The sequence below is a fragment of the Cervus canadensis genome, chromosome 14, assembly GCF_019320065.1.
Source record: "Cervus canadensis isolate Bull #8, Minnesota chromosome 14, ASM1932006v1, whole genome shotgun sequence".
Lineage (NCBI taxonomy): Eukaryota > Metazoa > Chordata > Mammalia > Artiodactyla > Cervidae > Cervus > Cervus canadensis.
The window spans coordinates 58,346,766-58,361,174 of NC_057399.1; the positions used below are offsets into that span (position 1 = coordinate 58,346,766).

The following is a 14,409-nucleotide window of genomic DNA, read 5'->3' on the forward strand; positions in this document are numbered from 1 at the left end:
AGAGAACAAACATGGACTCCAAGGGGGTAAGAGTGGATGGGATCAATTGAGAGATTGGGATTGACATATATACACTATTCATTGTTTAGTCACTAAATCGTGTCTGACTCTTTTGCGATCCCATGGACTGTAGTCCACCAGGCTCCTGTGTCCATGAGATTTCCCAGGCAAGAATACTGAAGTGGGTGGCCATTTCCTTCATCAGGGTTCTTCCCAACCCAAGGATCAAACCCATATCTCTTGCAGGTGGATTGGCAGGAGGCAATCAACAGACAATCGCCAACAGACAATCCTCCTGTTGGCAGGTGGGTTCCTTACCACTGAGCCACCAGGGAAGCCCATACACTATTGACACTATATATATATAAAATAGGTAACTGATAAGAACCTATTGTATAGCAGGGAACTCTACTCAGCTCTCTCTGGTGACCTAAATGGGAAGGAAATCCAAAAGGAGATTTCGGCATGCTGAAGTTCATTAGGTCGTGAAGAGTTGGAGAAGACTGGGGTGAGTGAACAACAACAATAGCTGATTCACTTTATTGTACAGTGGAAACTAACGCTGCATTGTAAAGCAACTATTCTCCACTAAAAATTAATTTACAAAGTAAGGTACCCTATTCTAACATTCACTTGCCCACTGCACCATCCATCCCTGAATAGACTGTAAACTCCATGAAGGCAGGCACCAAGTCCATGCAGATTATTACTACATCACCAGTGTCTGACATATAATAGGTATGTAATAATTAGTTGAGAGAGGAAGGAATAAATTGTTCAGGAGGAAAGTTGGAATATTCTGGATCATGGGGTTAGTAGTTGGGTTAGGAAGCTAATATGGGAAGTGCCGGGGTTTACAAAATAATTGGATGTGTGATGATGACCTTGTCCATTGGGATCTACCTACATTGAGACACTTCCTCAGCAACTCTCTTCCTCACCTCCATCTCCAGTACTCTAAACAATCCCATTGGGGGAACTGGTTCTTCCACTGAAAGGAGGGTCTTTGAGACAATTTTAAAGAATACTATTTGGTTTCTTGACTTACACAGTAATCTCTGATTCCTGACCTGTTGCCTGCTCTGAAGGAAAGACACTGAGCATTCTACACATTAGTTCCTGGCCACGTCCTCACGTCCTGTGGCTGCAAGCACTCCCTCCCCAGACCGCTGTGTGAGGGACGTGAGGCACGGAGCATGGGCTGCGGTGTCATTAAGCTCTACCCACGTAACTTGACTTGACCATTGTTCAACATACAAGACACGTTTACCAGCTTTTCCGGTTCTAGCATTATCATCAATCAGAAGGTAATAGGAATTTGACATATTTGTGTCATATTTTGACATATTTGGTTATGAAAATGAAAATAATTTGCATCTGATATATAACAGGAAACAAAAACTATTAATCCACTTTCTATGTCATGATTCTTTACCAACTGAGCTAACAGAAGCAGAAGATATTAAGAAGAGGTGGCAAGAATACACAAAAGAACTGTACAAAAAGATCTTCATGACGCAGATAATCACAATGGTGTGATCATTAACCTAGAGCCAGACATCATGGAAAGTGAAGTCAAGTGGGCTTTAAGAAGCATCACTATGAACAAAGCTAGTAGAGGTGATGGAATTCCAGTTGAGCTCTTTCAAATCCTAAAAGATGATGCTATGAAAGTGCTGCACTCAATATGCCAGCAAATTTGGAAAACTCAGCAGTGGCCACAGGATAGGAAAAGGTCAGTTTTAATTCCAATCTCAAAGAAAGGTAATGCCAAAGAATGCTCAAACTACCATGCCAGGGTCCAGCCTCGGCAGGATCCAGGGGTACCCTCAGGATGAACGGCATCGGCGAGAGAGAGAGACAGAGAGAGAGACCAGACTGGGGGTGTGCAGCAGAGTCTGGCAAATCTTTATTTTTTTTACTGTAGCTTTTATATTCTAAGTTAGTACATTTTTAAGGGGAAGATAGTTTAATATTACATTGGCTTATCCTTCACAAAACCAGGGTGTTTTCTGCACACTTCTTTGTGAGAGTCTTGTACATTATCTTCTGGCCATGGGGCCTATTGACATTTTATGACCTAGGTGAATGCAAAGCTGTTTTCCGTAGTCTATTCTTTGTTGAACACAAAGGTCAGTCCTTTGCAGAAGTTATCAGTTAAATTTATCTAAAAGGTTTACCACACAAAGACTCTGCAGCTCCAGTGAGGCAGCCCCTGTTTAGCATTCCTGGTTAAAATTAACAATTCTACACTCTTATTTTTCTAAATCTTTAACTATAACCACTTTTAGAATAAATTTTTATGTTCTCTAATAGGGCTTCCTCACCCCCGAAGGGCTCTGTGCCTATTAGGGCCTTTATGTGATCAGGTTCCTTATGCTGTTTATGATTAAGGTGTTGTGAGCAGTCATGTGCATTAGTACGCATTTGCCAAGCAGGCTAGAATGCCAGCAAAGGGGTCTAAATTGAAACACTCCTTTCATCCTGGATAATCCTATAGGATACCACCGTCCGGGGAACATATTGATTAAAATTCTAAGTTGATTCTGTTTGGAGAGAGATCGGGGAAGGCCGCCTACCTGTGTCACAGAAATTAGGGAGTAGTCTAATATAGCAAGCATCAGAAAGACAGAGATCATCTTTAAGGTGAGCGCCGGGGCAGCTTTTCGAAATCCCTGAAGTCCTGATCTGCCTTGCCTGTCAGGTCTCCTCCTCACGACCTTGTCATGGGTGGGATCTCGTGTGCTGGCTCCCAGCACTACCGCACAATTGTACTCATCTCACACGCTAGTAAAGTAATGCTCAAAATTCTCCAAGCCAGGTTTCAATAGCACATGAACCATGAGCTTCCAGATATTCAAACTGGATTTAAAAAAGGCAGAGGAAACAGAGATCAAATTGCCAACATCCGCTGGATCATCGAAAAAGTAAGCAAGTTCCAGAAAAACATCTTTTTCTGCTTTATTGACTATGCCAAAGCCTTTGACTGTGTGGACCACAACAAACTCTGGAAAATTCTTAGAGAGATGGGAATGCCATACCACCTGACCTGCCTCTTGAGAAATCCGTATGGAGCTCAAGAAGCAACAGTTAGAACTGGACATGGAACAACAGACTGGTTCCAAATAGGAAAAGGAGTATGTCAAGGCTGTATATTGTCACCCTGCTTATTTAACTTATATGCAGAGTACATCATGAGAAATGCTGGGCTGGAAGAAGCACAAACTGGAATCAAGATTGCCAGGAGAAATACCAATAACCTCAGATATGCAGATGACACCACATGTATGCAGAAAGTGAAGAAGAACTAAAGAGCTTCTTGATGAAAGTGAAAGAGGAGAGTGAAAAAGTTGACTTAAAGCTCAACATTCAGAAAACTAAGATCATGGCATCCAGTCCCATCACTTCATGGCAAATAGATGGGGAAACAGTGGAAACAGTGGCTGACTTTATTTTTCTGGGCTCCAAAATCACTTCAGATGATGCTTGCAGCCATGAAATTAAAAGAGGCTTGCCCCTTGGAAGAAAAGTTATGACCAACCTAGACAGCATATTAAAAAGCAGAGACATGACTTTGCCAAAAAAGATCTGTCTAGTCAAAGCTATGGTTTTTCCAGTAGTCATGTATGGGTGTGAGTTGGACTATAAAGAAAGCTGAGCACCAAAGAATTGATGCTTTTGAACTGTGGTGTTGGAGAAGACTCTTGAGAGTCCCTTGGACTGCAAGGAGATCAAACCGGTCCATCCTAAAGGAGATCAGTCCTGGGTGTACATTGGAAGGACTAATGCTGAAATTGAAACTCCAATACTTTGGCCACCTGATGTGAAGAACTGACTCCTTGGAAAAGACCCTGATGCTGGGAAAGATTGAGGGCAGGAGGAGAAGGGACTGACAGAGGCTGAGATGGTTGGATGGCATCACCGACTCAATGGACATGAGTTTGGGTAGACTCCAGGAGTTGGTGATGGACAGGGAGGCCTGGCGTGCTGCAGTCCATGGGGTCGCAAAGAGTCAGACACAACTGAGCAACTGAACTGACTGATGTCACGATGATCACCAACGTCTGGGGCTATTTCCAAGCCTGCCAGATTTGCCCTCACAGTAATTCTTCAAATTTAGTCTTGTGTCGCTCTCCACAAATCTGTTACCTACTACTGCCCACACTCCCATCTCAACAATAACATTGCAGAACTGATTCACTGTAGCTATGTGACATGTTACAAAATTGCCTTAAAACAGGGGGAAACTAAACTCAAAACACTGAAACACCAAAGAAACAAGTATATTTTCAAAGGTGCTTATACAGAATCAAATAAATCAACAATTTTTAAGCATGTTTCAGTTAATGCTGTAACTTTGTATTAACATTCTTGTTTTATTTTGTAATGGTCAAGAGAAGACAATGATCAATGCTATCATGTCTGAAAAAGCTCTTTACAGTTTTATTGTTTCTGTTAATTTTATATTACTAGGACAATGTTTTTTACCATCTTAACCATTTTTAAGTATTAAGTATATTCAAATTGATATTCAGAATCAGATTTGTTCATGATCTCAGAGGATAATACATGTAACATTTTGATTTTGTCTGTTTGCATTTTCTCTAAGAATATGGAAAATATAAGAGAGTGAATTTGTTTGATAATTTTTAATTTGATTTTAAAAATAATGATGACAATTAAAAGAAGCCTTATAGATCTAATTGTCAAAACACCTATAATTCCCTTATTAAACATATCTTGAATTTGGAAAATACATATTTTGAAGGGGAAAAATGATCTCATATCAAAATAAAAAAGCAAAGATCTCATATAAAAATAATGATCTCATATAAAAAAAAAAATAATGATCTCATATCAAAATAATTAAGGAATTTATGAGAGTTGTGCCAAGAAAATATTTTGTGTCTTCTCTAAACTTCCTAAAATGTCTTTAATTGGCTTTTTAAAAAATTAACATAAGGATAACACTCCTATAACTGAAAAAGCACTTCATCTTTTACTTTTCCAAAAGGCTGAGCCTTGTTTAGGTGAAGCAGCTAATTAGTGAATAAGACCATATGTAGATAGACATAAATGTATGAATATCAATACATGTACATCATTTCTATTCTTATAAAATCATGGTAACAATCTGAAGGAGAATAGGCTAGTTTACCAGAGAAGATCTTCACTTTCTGACATGGGCAGGCTCAAATTAACCTTTCTATGGTTACATCAAATTCTTCCTCATTCTTGACCTCATTCTTAGTGTCCTTAGAAATTCTTTCCAAATCGCCCTGACCCCCAACACACTCCCTGCAAGTTTACCCCAGAATGGAGCTAATTGAGATTTCCTGCCCTTAATTACCGAAGAACTCATTTCCACTTCTGTTTTTTGTTTGTTTTCCTCTAATGCCATTATCATAAAGCCAATTCAATTGGCAAGACATATGTATGCAGCTTGCGCCATGAAACTTTGGTTTGAGCCCTTTCATCTACCTGACTATTTCCTTCTATACAAATTGAGCTACCTTCTCTTTTGTGGTTAAAATTGGGCAAATATCCCACTGTTTCGTTTTCTCTCTTTATTTTTTGTTTACAATTTTTTTTCCTCTCCCAGAGTCTGCCTCCTTATATAGTTTCCAAATTCATTAGTTTAGCTAACCTACCTAACCATCATGTCTTTTCCTCCTTCTACCTAAGCATCCTACCTAACCATCATGTCTTTTCCTTCTTCTATATAATAGATTGTTCTAATTAATGCCTCCCCAAGATATTAAAGAAAAATTGTCATTCCAAGATTAATATTGGCAACTAACATGCAATTTTAGTTCAAATTTTAATACTCAGGATCCATGGAATATCCAAGTTTAACAGAGAACATTTCGGGGAGCATCCATATTAATGCCATTTATAAAAGGTGTTGATTCCAGTCTGCAAAACTAAAACTGTTATTGAGTATTATTGGGAGCATATGGACAGCCAAAGCTTGGCCATAAATCAGGAACTTTTTCTTTGTCACCCTGACATCATTATAGTAAGCCAACATCACATATTTCTTAGTATTCACTTTATTTTAATGGACCAGTAGGGGATTAGGAGATGGGAAAGTGAACATTAACCTTTACTTAGAGAATATCACTGGTCTCCTTTGGAAACTGATTTATCTTGTTTCATTGAACAAGGTAATAAGTATTTTGTCTTTATGGTTAAGGGTTGGTGCTTATTTTATTGAGCAGTCCTTTTCTCATGATTAGATATTTCAGCAAATTTTAAAACAGTTTAAAAATGCTTAATTTGTTTTTTCTACTTCCTGGACTAAGTGATATATTTGGAAATAATAACCATCATGTCTGTTATTTGTATCAATAATCATTAATAATATTTTGACAGTTTAACTATCTTAATCCTGCCAGTTCCACATCTGTATTTGAAGGATAAGCGCGAGTATACTCATTCACTTGATTGATGGGTTGTCTAATTTTACTCTAATTACCAAAAGTCCTTTGGAATTCTCAGACTCAGAGTGAGGATAGAGCTTATTGTGCTCAAAATTGAGATCATTGCATTTTAAAACTAAGACCCTGAGCAAATGTGAATGCAGTAGAGGTACTTATATTAGTCTTAGCTATGAAAAGATCCTTACCTGTAACAATTAAACAAATCAATGTTATCATCACAAGGGACAAATTTGGGTCTAGGACAGTTTGCGGCAAGTGTCCTGAGAGTTCCAAGCAAGCCTTTGGATTCAAGCTGCCTGGGTGTTACTCCTTCTAGAGCAGGGCACTTAATTGCCCCCAGCCTCAGTATTCTCAACTGTGAAATGAATAATAATACTACTTATAGGATAGGCTTGTTTCAAGGATTATAGATGTACACTAGTGACTAGAATTGAAAATTCACTGATATACTGATAAAAGTTACACATGGTATCATCAAAAGGGATGGAAGTGGAATATCTTCACCCCATTAGATAATCCTTATCCTTCAATACCTGTGTTTTACCAATGATCGGTTCAGCTTACCTTAACTATTTGTCTGCCCCATTACCAGGGACTTGGTAAGGCACCCATTCCCATGGATTTGGGATTAGGGGACATGCACCCCTACCAGGTTCATTAGGAGTTTACTAAATCATAGGTGAGTCTTTTGTCTTGTCAAGGCCCAATTTTTGTCTGGACTAGGCCTAATTGCTTCCCTGGTGGCTCAGATGGTAAAGAGTCTGCCTACAGTGCTGGAGACCTGGGTTTGATCCCTGGGTTGGGAAGATCCCTTGGAGGAGGGCATGGCAACCCACTCCAGTATTCTTGCCTGGAGAATCCTCATGGACAGAGGAGGCTGACTATGGTCCATGGGGTCACAAAGAACATGACTGAAGAACTAAGCAGACACACACAAGCAAAGCATTACAGACAAGTGGATATGTAGGCTTAAGCCTCACTGTGAAAATCCAACCATGCTTAACACAGGATAGCATTTACATCAATGGCAATGACAGCTACAGTGAGTCTTTGCAGAATGCCTTTGTGTATATATGCTAACACCAACCTGGTCTGGCTTCCATCACTTCTTCCTTGGTCAGCTGAGAGTAAGAGAGTGTTAGTTGCTCAATCGCGTCTGACTCTTTGCGACCCCATGAACTGTAGCCCACCAGGCTCCTATGTCCATGGGATTTTCCAGGCAAGAACACTGGAGTGATTACTATTTCTTTCTTCAGGGGGTTTTCCCAACCCAGGGATTGAACTCTTATCTCCTGCCTTATTAAGTGGACTCAACCACTGAGCCATGAGGGAAGCCAAGAAGCCTCTAAATTGGTTTTTTCCCAATCCATTCTCAGTTCACTTTAAAAAGTATAGCCAGGGAGATCCTTTAGAAATACACATTTGATCATTCCACACTTCTGCTTCAAGATAAAGATCTGGCAAGGACCTGAATCAGCCACCTCAATCTATTTCACTAGCTTGATTTTATGCTACTCACACTGTATTTTCTGACAACCAACCTGACATTTATATTTCTGTTCTCATAACACAACCTTAGTTTCCCCATCTCAGAACATTTGAATGTGGCCTTTCCCCTGCATGGAGCTGGTTCCCTCTGTGTCTAATGAATTCTAATTTGACCTTCAGAGTTCATGAAGTGTTACTTTCTCAAGGTAACCTTCTGCTGCTGTTGCCGCTAAGTCACTCAGGCATGTCCAATTCTGTGCGACCCCATAGATGGCAGACCACCAGGCTCCCTCGTCCCTGGGATTCTCCAGGCAGGAACACTGGAGTGGGTTGCCATTTCCTTCTCCAATGCATGAAAGTGAAAAGTGAAAGTGAAGTTGCTCAGTCGTATCCGGCTCCTTGCAACCCATGGACTGTAGCCTACCAGGGTCCTCTGTCCTTGGGATTTTCCAGGCAATAGTACTGGAGTGGGGTGCCATTTTCTTCTCCACAAGGTAACCTTCACTGCCTGCCTAATCCAGATCAGAGTTTCTTAGCAATACCACAATTATAAAGAATTGATGGCAAAATTTGGTGTTAGTATGTTTCCTCCAAAAGAATGTATGTTCCACAGATGCTAGAATTTCACCTTGGTTATTACTGTGTTCCTATTCCTAGTGCAGAGAAGTAATCAGTAATTGTGTGGGTGGAATTTATGAAATGAAAGCTGAAGAGTTCACAAAATGTTTTCACATAGTTTATCATATTTACTTCTCTACCAAAATATTTATTTAGTAAATAACAACATTCACATCTAATAAATGAGCAAATTTAGTCCTAGTATGAAGGTAAAGAAATGTCTTTCTTAGTGAGAAAAACAATTCACACTGCTAAGTTTCTCCCTGAAAGTAACATTAAGGAAAGTTTTGTGAATAAATCTGGCTGTCTTCCCCCAAAGGTGTATAACACTTGGATAAACTTATTTTCCTTAGTAACAGGATATAGAATTATCATCAGTTTATTGGTCTAGGCCTTATTAAATTAACTCTATATTTATTTTAGCTTATATAATTTATTGGGCCTTAAATTTAGTCCTACTGATTTAAAATAGAACTTTCTTTTATTTACCCAAAAACATCATCTTGTTCCATGAGTGCTGTGTTTAGTTGCTCAGTCGTGTCTGACTCTTTGCGACCCCATGAACTGTAGCCCACTAGACTTCGCTGTCCATGGGATTCTCCAAGCAAGAATACTAGAGTGGGTTGCCATTTCCTTCTCCAGGGGATCTTCCCAACCCAGGGATCAAACTCAGGTCTCCCACTTTGCAGGCAGATTCTTTACCATCCGAGCCACCAGGGAAGTTGAAAGTAAATCTATCTGAATCCCTCTTTGAATGTTTCTGTAGTCAATAGGAAACTTCTGTTAATTTAGTAACATCAAAATGTTTTTCATATGTAACAGAAATGATGGATCCATAGTATAAATATCAGCCTATAGGCCAAAGGACTCAAGATAAGAAGTCAGGGTGGTTTGTTAGGGGGCTATGTGTTTGAGTGTGCGTTTGTGTATGTGTACAAATTTAATTTCCTTTTTCAATCTACATGTCATTTTTAAGCATTTACTGTATTTCCTCCTTATTCCCTAGAGAATTTAAGGCAATTTCTCCCTTGGTACTTTTATTAGTATGCCTTAAGTAATAACTTCTGGAGAAGGAAATGGCAACCCACTCCAGTGTTCTTGCTTGGAGAATCCCAGGGACGGGGGAGCCTGGTGGGCTGCCGTCTGTGGGGTCCCACAGAGTCGGACACGACTGACGCGACTCAGCAGCAGCAAGTAATAACCTCAGTGTGTTCAATCATGAAATTCCTCTTCCAGTTTGCTCTCAAACCTATAAAATGGACAAGTCTGAAAGCTCAAATGCTTACATTCTCAACATAAGTTCTGACATTTGGAAAGCATGCCAAGTGCCCTTCTGCTGGTCTGACACACATCAGTACAGCGTGTGTCCTAAACAACCGCAGCCACTAGGCACTAGAGAAGGAAGCTTTAAGTCTGTTTCTTATACTCTTTACATGTTTTTCTACTTAAGCACAGAGAGCTTTACATAATATTGAGCATAAATGAATTTTAAAAGCTCACACCATCACCTCATGTCAATATTTTTAATGAACTCTTTTGTCAATCTTGTTGGCATTTCAGCAAGGACAGAACAGATAACAGAATTAGAATTCTGGTTCTCCTTTATTGATTTGCAGCATGTTAGTTATCTTTTTTTGTGAGTTAATTTGTACATTAAAAAGATAACAATAATTACAGCAAGATGTCCAAAGATCCAAAATACAATGATGTAAGCCATTCCACAGTTTCAAAAGCAAGCACTGAGGTTTTGAACTATAAAATGATATTGATGGGAATAGGTCACTTATGATTGTCTTACAAAGTAAAGCAATAGAAAAACTGACTGTATATCACCTCTTCTATAACTTCTACACATACAACAACTCCCCCCGACTATTTCTAGCTCATCTCTTCCCAAGTGCAGCGTTTTCTTTCTCTTACTCATATTTTCTCAATCAAGTCAATGGCATTCCTGTGGTAATTATTTGAACCTATATCTGTAATACTATCACTTTTCCTATAGACACCAACCTGTTACAATGTCTTTAGATAACTTTCTAAGATTATCTATTTATTCCAGATGGTTTCATAATCCCTGAATCAAAGAATTTTCCTATTGTTGCTTTGCTTTTCTAAGCCCATTTGTCTACTTTATGTAATAATTAAAACCTCTTATGCAATTTTATTTAAAATATTTGAAGTGAGGGAATACTTGGGTCTCTTAAAATTTGAGATCAAAGTTATCCAGAAGTTGAGAAAAAACATAAAAACCCTTTTCTTAAAAGATGCAGCAAAAATTAAATAAACATAATCGTGTCACTTGAAAATAATGACAGCTTGTGCCCTCTTTTACTAATGCATTTTCTGTGTGTATTCTGTGTGGGTGGATGGCTTTTTTTCTTTCACTGTTACACTGGCTGGGAGTTCCAAAAAATGTTGAACAGAAGTATTTGGAGTGGATATCTTTGCCTTACTCCAATACAATTTGTACATAGAAAATTCCCAAAGCAATCTTTAAATAGTCTGTTGCAATAAAAAGGAATTCAACAAATTCACTAGATACAAAGTCAAAATATTTGCACACCCAAGCAATGAAAACTTAGAAAAGTAATTTTAGAATAATATTATTTAAAATAGGGCCCTCGCACCGCCCCCCAGGTACGGCTTCGTGGAGTTCGAGGACTCCCGCGACGCCGACGACGCCGTTTACGAGCTGAACGGCAAGGAGCTGTGCGGCGAGCGCGTGATCGTGGAGCACGCCCGCGGCCCGCGCCGGGATCGCGACGGCTACAGCTACGGAAGCCGCAGTGGTGGAGGTGGATACAGCAGTCGGAGAACCTCTGGGAGAGACAAATATGGGCCACCTGTACGCACAGAATTCAGACTTATTGTAGAAAATCTTTCTAGTCGTTGCAGTTGGCAAGATTTAAAGGATTTCATGAGACAAGCAGGTGAAGTAACCTATGCAGATGCTCACAAAGAACGCACAAATGAAGGTGTCATTGAGTTTCGCTCCTACTCTGACATGAAGCGTGCTTTGGATAAACTGGACGGTACAGAAATCAATGGGAGAAATATTAGACTCATTGAAGATAAGCCACGAACAAGCCATAGGCGGTCTTATTCTGGAAGCAGATCTAGGTCACGATCTAGAAGACGGTCACGATCTAGAAGTCGTAGGAGCAGCCGCAGTAGATCTCGAAGTATCTCAAAAAGTCGCTCCCGATCCAGGTCTCGGAGCAAAGGTCGGTCACGGTCTCGTTCCAAAGGCAGGAAATCTAGATCAAAAAGCAAATCTAAACCCAAGTCCGATCGGGGCTCCCGTTTGCGCTCTCGGAGCAGATCGAAGGATGAGTATGAGAAATCTCGAAGCAGGTCTCGTTCTCGATCTCGTTCCCCCAAAGAAAATGGAAAAGGTGATATAAAGTCCAAATCTAGATCAAGGAGCCAATCCCGTTCCAATTCACCCCTACCTTCTCCACCCTCAAAGGCCCGTTCTGTGTCCCCTGCACCAAAAAGAGCTTCAAGATCCCATTCTAGATCTCGTTCAAAGTCAAGGTCACGATCCAGATCAAGTTCCAGAGATTAACCCAGAACTCTCCATTCTTTGCACACTATTACAGAACACTTTCCTACTTGCTTAGTCAGTTACTCTTTCATGTTTCTACTTGGCCTCTTCTGCAAGAAGAAACCTCCCAAAACGGGCACACAGAAATTGGATTTGTAGCCAAATTTAATGAAAAAGATGAGGTTCTAAAGAAATGGCATGAAGTCAAAGATCCTCTCCCTTCTTTGTAGAATTAAGATAACTTTGATTTTATAGCTTTTGAGCTAAAATAACTTTTGTAAAGATTAAGCTCATTTAGATTTTTTTTTTTTTTTAAGTATTTCAGCAGGATCTGCTGGAGGGGTTTTGTTATTGTTATATTTGTTTGCTTAATTTTAAATTAACCGTTTCAGGCTTTGAATACTTAAGGCTTTAGAGGGAGAACCCAATTTTCAATTATGTTGGCTTCTTATAAAGCTTGAGTTATGTAAGATTTCAATAAAAGTTTGCTACCAAGATGATTGCCTTACTTGAATAGGTCACTCTTATAAATTCCTCGAGACATTGATAATCTATCTGTGGAAACGATGTAAACTCTACTTAAGTGTAAAACAAGGCAAGTCTCAGATGCAATAAGTTTGGATATGTTATTGTGCTGTTAATCAAATTTGCCAAAGTCATTTTGGCCCCTTAAACAGGTTTAAGTTAAAAATAAAAGATTTTGTAGTGGAAAAGAAAAAAAAAACAGTGAGGTTGACTGGATGCCGTATGATACACACACACACTTAAATAGAACAGGGAGTACACACCGTGTCTAAAACAATGGAGGAGATCTTCTCACAAAGTGGTCAGTCCAGCACAGACTATGAGGATTGCCTCTTAGTAAGGAAGTCTTCCAGGCCCAAGGTTGATTCTTCTTCAGCCAACTGGGGATCACAAGACTGCCCATATGAGACTGGCTTTCCCAACACGTTCCTTTTCTCTAAAACCCAAACACTGGGTTCAATCTGTACTTACTGTATGGACATACAGAGCATGGTCCTTGACCAAATGAAATCCATGAACCAAACTTTGCAGGGATCCCACAGTTTGATAGCATAATGCAGAAGAACATTCAAAACTGCTGGAACCAGTTTGCTTTTCCTGTCGACCAGTGTGAAAATTATCAGTTTCCATAACCCCAAGGAATATTCTCACACGCTACTCTAACATCCATCAAATGAGCATTTCCTATTTGTAAGCACAAACACTTTGACTAAGGAATTTTGGTTATTATGGACATCTGCAGCTGTACTTGGTGTGGGAGGATGGCTATGAGATACCACGACTGCAGTAGTCACCATCACTGTATATCTTTGCAAGTCCTCACACAAATAAGTTTCACTATGATAATTTTTTAATAGGTGCTTTATGTAAATAATCAGCAAGTTAACTTCATAGATCATGGTTAGTCATCATTATTGTTTCCACATTGAATTTGCAAAGTGTTTTCTACATGTAGGCTTACTGCTAGTCTAAGCCCATGGGAGAGTGAATATGAAAAATGGAAGATTCAAATATAGGGAAATCCAAGGAATCCCAAGAGGGAAGTCCAACTGTGCCATTTGGAAATCTGTAGTGAATAATGGAGCTTGCTCCAGATCCCCTCATATTCCTCTTTTGATTTTTATGTACACTCTCACCAAGTACTTAGTTTCACTGTACTTCCAAAGGCCAGAACCCAAGGCTCTTTTTATAAACTCGGCTCCTTAGGCGAGAATTGATCTAAGTACTTCTGTCCTCAACTGAGAAGAGAGGTGAGTTTGGGAGCATGCAAGTCCAGCTCCCTGGTCTCAAGTCCTCTATGGGATCAGACTGAAGCTGCCTTTCTTGGAATTCACCTGAGATCTGCCCTTTGCTCCCCTGTTTCTCCTTTCCCAATTTCCTCCAAGATCATTTCCTTAATATTAATAATTCAGGCAGGAGTCCTCACCCCAGGGTCTCATTTTGGGGAACTCAACCTAAGACAGGACCCAAAAGCCCTCTGGACATACGGATGTGAATGAACTAAAGAAAGAGCTAGACACAACTCCCATTCTTAGAAAACTATGCATCATCCAGCTGACACTTGCCTCCTAAAGCCAAGAAGCAGAGACATTTCACTCTTAAACCAGTAACTTAAAGAAAATGACAGAAAGGGCTTTCCATCCCAACTTTACCACCTTATTAAGTTTACCTCTGTGAGCTGTAATTCATATCCCTAAATTGCTAAAATATAGACTAAGAGAGCAACTTTAGTGCAAGTCAATTAAAATCTCAAGATACAGGAAGGGCTACTGGGGCTCATTCTTTGCC

General features: G+C 39.6%; 1 protein-coding gene across 1 annotated transcript; it reads left to right on the top strand.

The window, feature by feature from the left end:
- Nucleotides 1-10,252: 10,252 nt before the first annotated feature.
- LOC122452966 (serine/arginine-rich splicing factor 6-like) lies at nt 10,253-12,809 on the top strand. Its single transcript, XM_043486765.1, has 2 exons — nt 10,253-10,257; nt 11,166-12,809. The coding sequence occupies exons 1-2, from the start codon at nt 10,253-10,255 to the stop codon at nt 12,115-12,117; spliced, it is 957 nt and encodes a 318-aa protein (XP_043342700.1). The 3' UTR covers nt 12,118-12,809.
- The last annotated feature ends 1,600 nt before the right edge of the window (nt 12,810-14,409 follow it).